This window comes from Anopheles aquasalis, chromosome 3 (assembly GCF_943734665.1).
Source record: "Anopheles aquasalis chromosome 3, idAnoAquaMG_Q_19, whole genome shotgun sequence".
Classification (NCBI taxonomy): Eukaryota; Metazoa; Arthropoda; class Insecta; order Diptera; family Culicidae; genus Anopheles; species Anopheles aquasalis.
Genome location: NC_064878.1, coordinates 41,204,051 through 41,214,201, shown reverse-complemented (window position 1 = coordinate 41,214,201; position 10,151 = coordinate 41,204,051). Strand labels below are relative to the sequence as shown.

The window sequence follows — 10,151 nt, the reverse complement described above, 5'->3', positions numbered from 1 at the left end:
AATGTCTCCCGAGGCGAAAGGGGAAACTATTCGTTTAGAAGGGGTGCAGGAGGTACCTTGGCGAGTGCTAATGGTTCCACTTTTCCAATTTGTTAACAGCACATGCTGCCGGTGGCAGCCAGCTTCCGTGCATCATACAGTGGGTAGGATGTTTTTATGCTACCTCCGCTGCCCATCAACAAAAAGAGACATGCAGCACACGTGGCATCGGTTGCCGTACTGCGTTCATCCGTTCGATTGAACACATAATAAAGCTATAAACGGGGATGGCTTTAAAGCGACGATGCTATGTGCTTGCCGGGCACATAGATACTTCATCGATTGACTTTTATATAATAAATAAAAGATTCGCAACAACGGAGAGCAAATCATACAGACAATCAAGCACAATGGAATGGTTGCGAAAGAACGAGCCATTCTTCTCAGATTCTTTTTTGTACATCAATTTGTTACTAAAAATAAAAAAGAGATTTTCGTGTCTCAAGGAAAATGAAATTGCTTAAAATTGACAGATAATATTACAAAATGACACTTCATTTGACAAGCACTCACTTTACTGTTACTGGCATCGATGGCAAAGATTGTAAAGAAACATCTTCAGAACTCCACTTCCACTTAATCGATCATAAAAGGCCCGAAAGTCACCGAAAAATCTGATTTAGTCTCGAAAGGAGAAACAACAGTCTCTCGACATCAATTAACAGTGACAATCCTTGACAACCATGGCTCCGGGATGGCAACTTCAACTTCTGTGTGGCATCCAATTTTATCCTCTTTCAGCTACCACGATAAGCAAGCTTCCCGGCTTAAAATGGCCTCCCGTTTCCAAGACAGCGCGCCGATGGTAAACACACCGTCGGATGACCTTTCCGCTTCCCTTTCGTCGGAGCGGAAGAAAACGGCTCAAAGCCGCGCCCTTGGCATGAAACTCAATGCCAGAGAATTTAAGATGCTCCAGATAAAAGTGGCCAAAGGGGAGCTGCCAGGGAGTGCTTTATACCGGGAAGTGACCTACAAAATGGCGCGCGGTGGTTGTTTACACTGAAACAGAACCAAGCCGAAGCACCGGAAATGGGCTGCTAAGACAAATACGGGAAGAAGGTGACAACGTGATACCATCGCTCGGGCTCGATTAGTAGCAGAGATAGAGAGAGGGGGGAGGGGGCGAGTGAAGTGGCCGCCACACTGGATCAACCACTTCCGGGATGCTGTCGGTTGATGTCGGTTAATCTGTTTACCCGATTTCGGAGCACGAAGCGATGAAAGTGAGTCTTCGAGGAATATTCTTTGCAGCTCATTCCCCTCTTCTCCGTAAATTCAACGAAAGTTAAAGTGGTGAGAACGGGCTTTCCCGTCATCCCAAACACTGATAAGATAGCCGGGGAAATGTTGAGATGCAAACAAAAACCGGAAACCACGACGTGGCACGTGGCACTTCGTCGCCATTCTTGGTAGACGGTGTGAACAGATGCCAAAGAAGGGAAACGGAAGTAAGTTAGATCGAGATTAGCTGCTTGATAACGCACTTTATTCGTGAGGTCAAATCGGTGTATCTTCAGTACCATTTAGGCAGTTCCCAGTACCTTGAGCGATGGTAACATCGCAAACAGCTGCGCATACTGAACCGGTCCACCGGCCAGTGGATTGTCCTGAAGGTACAGTTCCTGTAGACTGGGGAAACATTTTAAAAATTCCTCCGGCACGGCATCGAGCGCATTGTTGGACAGATCGAGCGCGGTCACGGTCGGCAGGAGCATCCCATCGCTGCTGAGCTCCTCATCGGCGAGCTGTAGCGAGGACAGGTTCAAGCGTGCGAGATGATAAAAGTGTCCCAGCTCGTTAAAATCGAACGGTGTAGCAAGCGGATTGTCCGAAAGGTTCAGTTCCTCCAGCAGCGTCAAATCACGCCATCCGTACGGCGTCACGAGCTGGTTGGAGGAAATGTCGAGACTTTTCAACGAGAACAACCGTACGCTCGCGCCCGTGTCTGCAAGACCGATTTGTGACACCCGGTTCCCAGACAAACGGAGACCCACCAAAGCCGGCGTGACCGTGAACGATTCAAGCTGATTACCGGATGCATCCAGATACGCGAGCGAACTGTTGAGTTGCTTAAAGTGTTCCAGTTCGAACGATGCCAGCGAATTGTTGGCAACGTTCAGCGTTGCCAGTGCGCGATTCCGGCGGAACGTATCCGGATCGAGTTCACGGAGGCGGTTCTCTTGCAGATACACCGACCGGAGGTTCGGCTGATTGACGAACGTATCACGATCCAGTCCCGTCAGCTGGAGCGCATTAAGTGCAATTGATTCGAGTGCCGGCATGGGTGCGAGTACGGTCGCTTCGAGGTGTGCCAGCTGGTTACCACCAACGGACAACACTTTAAGTTCCGACAGCCCCTCGAACACACCGACCGGTAGCTGTGTGAGGGCGTTCGATTGAACGTTCAGTATCTTTAGTTTGCTGGCAAATTTACGGAATTCGCCAGCATCCGGCAATCGGGACAGCTGGTTTCCTTCAAGATACAGCTCCTGGAGCTCACCGTCGCGTGACATCGCGGCCGTGTTCAGTTCGGTGAGCTGATTGAACGACAGATCCAATACCGTCAGCTTCGGCGAAGTGCGGAACAATCCGTCCGGTAGTGCCGTGATTCGATTTCCGCGTAACAGTAACACTAATGGGCTCAACGAACCGACTAACCAGAATGCCTCCGGTTGTAGCTCCCCAAGACCACAAGCTTCCGCGCTCAGGTAGCGCAGGAGTCGGGGTTTCGCGAGGAATTGCCTCACCAACCGCCTCATCGGGATGCCGTTGAGTGAGAGCATCTCCAGGTTGGAGCTGTTGAGGAAGGTGCGCTCCGGTACAAGCTCCGGTTCGAGCGGATTGTTCGACAAATCCAGTGCCTGCAGCTTCGGAATCACAGGCAACAGGGCCGGCTGTAGCTGGGTGAGCCGGTTGTTGGCCAGGGTGAGTTTTTTCAGTGCCCAGAGCGATTCGAACAGTTCGTTCGGTACGGTTTCCAGCTGGTTGTCGTGTAGGTACAGCTCATTAAGGCCGGTAAGTTCGAGGAAAGCGTCCCGGGAGATGCCAGTCAGTCCGTTGTTGGACACATTCAGCACCTTGAGCACGGTCAGCCCGGCGAATGTGTCGTGAGCGATGGTCGACAGGTGGTTCGAACCGAGCAACAGCTGAACGATGTGGGGCGTTCCGGCGAACGTGCCGGTCGGAACGGTTTCCAGTAGGTTTCCCTCGAGATCGAGCCGTATGAGACGCCGTAGACGGCCCAGGAAACCCAGGCTTGTCAGTTGGTTACCCTCGAGGTCGAGTGTCTGCAAACTGTCGGCCTGACGCTCGAAGATCCGATCCGGCAGCGAGTCGAGACGGTTGTGCTCGAGATTGATGACGCGCAGTTTGGGACAATCGATGAAGGCGTCCCCCGGGAGGCGTGTCAGTAGGTTCTGACCAAGGTAGACCTCCTCCAGGATGGGCAGCTCGGCCAGGAAGCGCACCGGTAGCTCTTCGATGAGATTGTTGTGGAGCCGGATCACGACCACCTTGAGGTTCTCCAGGAATAGCTCCTCGGGGACACGTCCGAGCTGATTGCTGCTGGCGGTGAAGATACGAAGGTGTGTCAGGCCGGCCAGTAGATCCCCCGGGAGTTCGGTCAAAAAGTTATCGTCCAGCTCGATGTAGGTCGTGTTGACGGCATCGGTGAACGTGTCGGCACCGATTTCCGTCAACCGGTTATCGCTCAACCAAATCGATTTCAGATTCTCGAGAGCGGTCAACGATGTACGGTTGAACGCGGTCAGCTCGTTGTTACGCAGATCCAGTGCGAACGGTTCGATCGAAGGGAAGTAGAGGAGCTGAAACTCGGCGATCCGGTTCTGGCGGAGATGCAGCTTCTGGAGATGGCTCAAATTGCGCAGCAAAATGGGCGACAGAAGGGTGAGCGAATTGTTGCTAAGCGTCAGCACCTGCAGATCGCCCGTATTCGCAAACAGATTCTCGTGCACGTCCGGCAGCAGATTGTTGTCCAGCTTGATCGTTTCCACATCGTGCAGTGGATCGAACACATGTTCGGGCAGCGTTTCGATAGCATTATCGGACAGATCGAGCGTCCCGATGTGCGGGCAGTGTGCAAATACCGTCTCATCCAGGGTACGCAGTCGATTTTTGCTCGCGTACAAGTAGCGCAGGTCAGTCAGATCACGGAGCAACTCCGGCGATAACACCTCGAGCCCAACATCAATCAGCTTGAGCGTCTTTAGGAAGGTTAGCCCGCGGAACAGATTCGCTGGCAGTGACGGGTGCTCGAGCGGATTCTCCGCTATCATGAGTGCCGATAAGCGGTTCAAACCTTGAAAAGCATCCTCGTGCAGTATGCGGGTTCGGGTTTGCAGTAACCGTAGCATCGTTACGTTCGGAATCGTAGCGAACGCTCGCTCCGGGATGTACTCGAGCGTGGTGTCCGCAAACAGGACCGCCAAAGGGGACACTCCATCGTATCCAGTGGCCCGCAGTTGGTACGCCGGAGGATGCTCGCGGTCAGTGAGCTGCACGGTGGCATTGGCGAAGGTACATCTGTTGCTCTTGCTAGCCTGACACTCAAACTCCGTTGCCGTTGCCGTGATACCGAACGGGCAGTTGCTGGCTAACAGCACGCATGCAATCAACACGGCACGGCCCACTGGAAACCTGCGTACCGAAATAATTAATACCACGGAATACTAAGAACGATGCACTCTACTTACTGCAGCATCCACTTGGAGTGCATTTTCAATTTAACCTCCCTCCTGAAGCTTAAATTCACTACCGTAGTACCGTTTGGCCTACCTGAACTGATCCAATGCGCGGTCGAGGCGGAACTGAATTCGATGTGGCATGAATTTTTGGCATGTAATCATGTGCGCCCTGATAGGGAACCCGGGCCACCCTTGAACTCGCCAAAAAGGTCGATGATAGCGTTTGCCGCGGAACTATTCGTTTAGAAGGGGTGCAGGAGGTACCTTGGCGAGTGCTAATGGTTCCACTTTTCCAATTTGTTAACAGCACATGCTGCCGGTGGCAGCCAGCTTCCGTGCATCATACAGTGGGTAGGATGTTTTTATGCTACCTCCGCTGCCCATCAACAAAAAGAGACATGCAGCACACGTGGCATCGGTTGCCGTACTGCGTTCATCCGTTCGATTGAACACATAATAAAGCTATAAACGGGGATGGCTTTAAAGCGACGATGCTATGTGCTTGCCGGGCACATAGATACTTCATCGATTGACTTTTATATAATAAATAAAAGATTCGCAACAACGGAGAGCAAATCATACAGACAATCAAGCACAATGGAATGGTTGCGAAAGAACGAGCCATTCTTCTCAGATTCTTTTTTGTACATCAATTTGTTACTAAAAATAAAAAAGAGATTTTCGTGTCTCAAGGAAAATGAAATTGCTTAAAATTGACAGATAATATTACAAAATGACACTTCATTTGACAAGCACTCACTTTACTGTTACTGGCATCGATGGCAAAGATTGTAAAGAAACATCTTCAGAACTCCACTTCCACTTAATCGATCATAAAAGGCCCGAAAGTCACCGAAAAATCTGATTTAGTCTCGAAAGGAGAAACAACAGTCTCTCGACATCAATTAACAGTGACAATCCTTGACAACCATGGCTCCGGGATGGCAACTTCAACTTCTGTGTGGCATCCAATTTTATCCTCTTTCAGCTACCACGATAAGCAAGCTTCCCGGCTTAAAATGGCCTCCCGTTTCCAAGACAGCGCGCCGATGGTAAACACACCGTCGGATGACCTTTCCGCTTCCCTTTCGTCGGAGCGGAAGAAAACGGCTCAAAGCCGCGCCCTTGGCATGAAACTCAATGCCAGAGAATTTAAGATGCTCCAGATAAAAGTGGCCAAAGGGGAGCTGCCAGGGAGTGCTTTATACCGGGAAGTGACCTACAAAATGGCGCGCGGTGGTTGTTTACACTGAAACAGAACCAAGCCGAAGCACCGGAAATGGGCTGCTAAGACAAATACGGGAAGAAGGTGACAACGTGATACCATCGCTCGGGCTCGATTAGTAGCAGAGATAGAGAGAGGGGGGAGGGGGCGAGTGAAGTGGCCGCCACACTGGATCAACCACTTCCGGGATGCTGTCGGTTGATGTCGGTTAATCTGTTTACCCGATTTCGGAGCACGAAGCGATGAAAGTGAGTCTTCGAGGAATATTCTTTGCAGCTCATTCCCCTCTTCTCCGTAAATTCAACGAAAGTTAAAGTGGTGAGAACGGGCTTTCCCGTCATCCCAAACACTGATAAGATAGCCGGGGAAATGTTGAGATGCAAACAAAAACCGGAAACCACGACGTGGCACGTGGCACTTCGTCGCCATTCTTGGTAGACGGTGTGAACAGATGCCAAAGAAGGGAAACGGAAGTAAGTTAGATCGAGATTAGCTGCTTGATAACGCACTTTATTCGTGAGGTCAAATCGGTGTATCTTCAGTACCATTTAGGCAGTTCCCAGTACCTTGAGCGATGGTAACATCGCAAACAGCTGCGCATACTGAACCGGTCCACCGGCCAGTGGATTGTCCTGAAGGTACAGTTCCTGTAGACTGGGGAAACATTTTAAAAATTCCTCCGGCACGGCATCGAGCGCATTGTTGGACAGATCGAGCGCGGTCACGGTCGGCAGGAGCATCCCATCGCTGCTGAGCTCCTCATCGGCGAGCTGTAGCGAGGACAGGTTCAAGCGTGCGAGATGATAAAAGTGTCCCAGCTCGTTAAAATCGAACGGTGTAGCAAGCGGATTGTCCGAAAGGTTCAGTTCCTCCAGCAGCGTCAAATCACGCCATCCGTACGGCGTCACGAGCTGGTTGGAGGAAATGTCGAGACTTTTCAACGAGAACAACCGTACGCTCGCGCCCGTGTCTGCAAGACCGATTTGTGACACCCGGTTCCCAGACAAACGGAGACCCACCAAAGCCGGCGTGACCGTGAACGATTCAAGCTGATTACCGGATGCATCCAGATACGCGAGCGAACTGTTGAGTTGCTTAAAGTGTTCCAGTTCGAACGATGCCAGCGAATTGTTGGCAACGTTCAGCGTTGCCAGTGCGCGATTCCGGCGGAACGTATCCGGATCGAGTTCACGGAGGCGGTTCTCTTGCAGATACACCGACCGGAGGTTCGGCTGATTGACGAACGTATCACGATCCAGTCCCGTCAGCTGGAGCGCATTAAGTGCAATTGATTCGAGTGCCGGCATGGGTGCGAGTACGGTCGCTTCGAGGTGTGCCAGCTGGTTACCACCAACGGACAACACTTTAAGTTCCGACAGCCCCTCGAACACACCGACCGGTAGCTGTGTGAGGGCGTTCGATTGAACGTTCAGTATCTTTAGTTTGCTGGCAAATTTACGGAATTCGCCAGCATCCGGCAATCGGGACAGCTGGTTTCCTTCAAGATACAGCTCCTGGAGCTCACCGTCGCGTGACATCGCGGCCGTGTTCAGTTCGGTGAGCTGATTGAACGACAGATCCAATACCGTCAGCTTCGGCGAAGTGCGGAACAATCCGTCCGGTAGTGCCGTGATTCGATTTCCGCGTAACAGTAACACTAATGGGCTCAACGAACCGACTAACCAGAATGCCTCCGGTTGTAGCTCCCCAAGACCACAAGCTTCCGCGCTCAGGTAGCGCAGGAGTCGGGGTTTCGCGAGGAATTGCCTCACCAACCGCCTCATCGGGATGCCGTTGAGTGAGAGCATCTCCAGGTTGGAGCTGTTGAGGAAGGTGCGCTCCGGTACAAGCTCCGGTTCGAGCGGATTGTTCGACAAATCCAGTGCCTGCAGCTTCGGAATCACAGGCAACAGGGCCGGCTGTAGCTGGGTGAGCCGGTTGTTGGCCAGGGTGAGTTTTTTCAGTGCCCAGAGCGATTCGAACAGTTCGTTCGGTACGGTTTCCAGCTGGTTGTCGTGTAGGTACAGCTCATTAAGGCCGGTAAGTTCGAGGAAAGCGTCCCGGGAGATGCCAGTCAGTCCGTTGTTGGACACATTCAGCACCTTGAGCACGGTCAGCCCGGCGAATGTGTCGTGAGCGATGGTCGACAGGTGGTTCGAACCGAGCAACAGCTGAACGATGTGGGGCGTTCCGGCGAACGTGCCGGTCGGAACGGTTTCCAGTAGGTTTCCCTCGAGATCGAGCCGTATGAGACGCCGTAGACGGCCCAGGAAACCCAGGCTTGTCAGTTGGTTACCCTCGAGGTCGAGTGTCTGCAAACTGTCGGCCTGACGCTCGAAGATCCGATCCGGCAGCGAGTCGAGACGGTTGTGCTCGAGATTGATGACGCGCAGTTTGGGACAATCGATGAAGGCGTCCCCCGGGAGGCGTGTCAGTAGGTTCTGACCAAGGTAGACCTCCTCCAGGATGGGCAGCTCGGCCAGGAAGCGCACCGGTAGCTCTTCGATGAGATTGTTGTGGAGCCGGATCACGACCACCTTGAGGTTCTCCAGGAATAGCTCCTCGGGGACACGTCCGAGCTGATTGCTGCTGGCGGTGAAGATACGAAGGTGTGTCAGGCCGGCCAGTAGATCCCCCGGGAGTTCGGTCAAAAAGTTATCGTCCAGCTCGATGTAGGTCGTGTTGACGGCATCGGTGAACGTGTCGGCACCGATTTCCGTCAACCGGTTATCGCTCAACCAAATCGATTTCAGATTCTCGAGAGCGGTCAACGATGTACGGTTGAACGCGGTCAGCTCGTTGTTACGCAGATCCAGTGCGAACGGTTCGATCGAAGGGAAGTAGAGGAGCTGAAACTCGGCGATCCGGTTCTGGCGGAGATGCAGCTTCTGGAGATGGCTCAAATTGCGCAGCAAAATGGGCGACAGAAGGGTGAGCGAATTGTTGCTAAGCGTCAGCACCTGCAGATCGCCCGTATTCGCAAACAGATTCTCGTGCACGTCCGGCAGCAGATTGTTGTCCAGCTTGATCGTTTCCACATCGTGCAGTGGATCGAACACATGTTCGGGCAGCGTTTCGATAGCATTATCGGACAGATCGAGCGTCCCGATGTGCGGGCAGTGTGCAAATACCGTCTCATCCAGGGTACGCAGTCGATTTTTGCTCGCGTACAAGTAGCGCAGGTCAGTCAGATCACGGAGCAACTCCGGCGATAACACCTCGAGCCCAACATCAATCAGCTTGAGCGTCTTTAGGAAGGTTAGCCCGCGGAACAGATTCGCTGGCAGTGACGGGTGCTCGAGCGGATTCTCCGCTATCATGAGTGCCGATAAGCGGTTCAAACCTTGAAAAGCATCCTCGTGCAGTATGCGGGTTCGGGTTTGCAGTAACCGTAGCATCGTTACGTTCGGAATCGTAGCGAACGCTCGCTCCGGGATGTACTCGAGCGTGGTGTCCGCAAACAGGACCGCCAAAGGGGACACTCCATCGTATCCAGTGGCCCGCAGTTGGTACGCCGGAGGATGCTCGCGGTCAGTGAGCTGCACGGTGGCATTGGCGAAGGTACATCTGTTGCTCTTGCTAGCCTGACACTCAAACTCCGTTGCCGTTGCCGTGATACCGAACGGGCAGTTGCTGGCTAACAGCACGCATGCAATCAACACGGCACGGCCCACTGGAAACCTGCGTACCGAAATAATTAATACCACGGAATACTAAGAACGATGCACTCTACTTACTGCAGCATCCACTTGGAGTGCATTTTCAATTTAACCTCCCTCCTGAAGCTTAAATTCACTACCGTAGTACCGTTTGGCCTACCTGAACTGATCCAATGCGCGGTCGAGGCGGAACTGAATTCGATGTGGCATGAATTTTTGGCATGTAATCATGTGCGCCCTGATAGGGAACCCGGGCCACCCTTGAACTCGCCAAAAAGGTCGATGATAGCGTTTGCCGCGGGTTGGAGTGCTAGCAAATTAATGAACTATCTCCCTGTTCGATCCTCGGTGTGCTATCGCTTGGATGCATATGAGGACGAGTGCTGGGCAGGGGCCTTTGGGAGGATGATGTCACTCAACCGTCACACGCAGCTTGGAATCCTCGAGACCGGTGGTGCCTGATTATGATGCGGTGATGCATGATTTTGCGGTTGGAGATGGAATTGGCAGGCTTATTAGGAG

At 52.5% G+C, this 10,151-nt stretch overlaps 2 protein-coding genes across 2 annotated transcripts; both read right to left on the bottom strand.

The window, feature by feature from the left end:
• Positions 1–1,565: 1,565 nt before the first annotated feature.
• Positions 1,566–4,777, bottom strand: LOC126576657 (toll-like receptor 7). Its single transcript, XM_050237963.1, has 2 exons — positions 4,755–4,777; positions 1,566–4,698 (listed from the first exon to the last, which is right to left on the bottom strand). The coding sequence occupies exons 1-2, from the start codon at positions 4,775–4,777 to the stop codon at positions 1,566–1,568; spliced, it is 3,156 nt and encodes a 1,051-aa protein (XP_050093920.1).
• A 1,741-nt stretch (positions 4,778–6,518) lies between these two features.
• LOC126576656 (toll-like receptor 7) lies at positions 6,519–9,730 on the bottom strand. Its single transcript, XM_050237962.1, has 2 exons — positions 9,708–9,730; positions 6,519–9,651 (listed from the first exon to the last, which is right to left on the bottom strand). Exons 1-2 carry the CDS (start codon positions 9,728–9,730, stop codon positions 6,519–6,521), a joined length of 3,156 nt encoding a protein of 1,051 aa, XP_050093919.1.
• Positions 9,731–10,151: the final 421 nt, after the last annotated feature.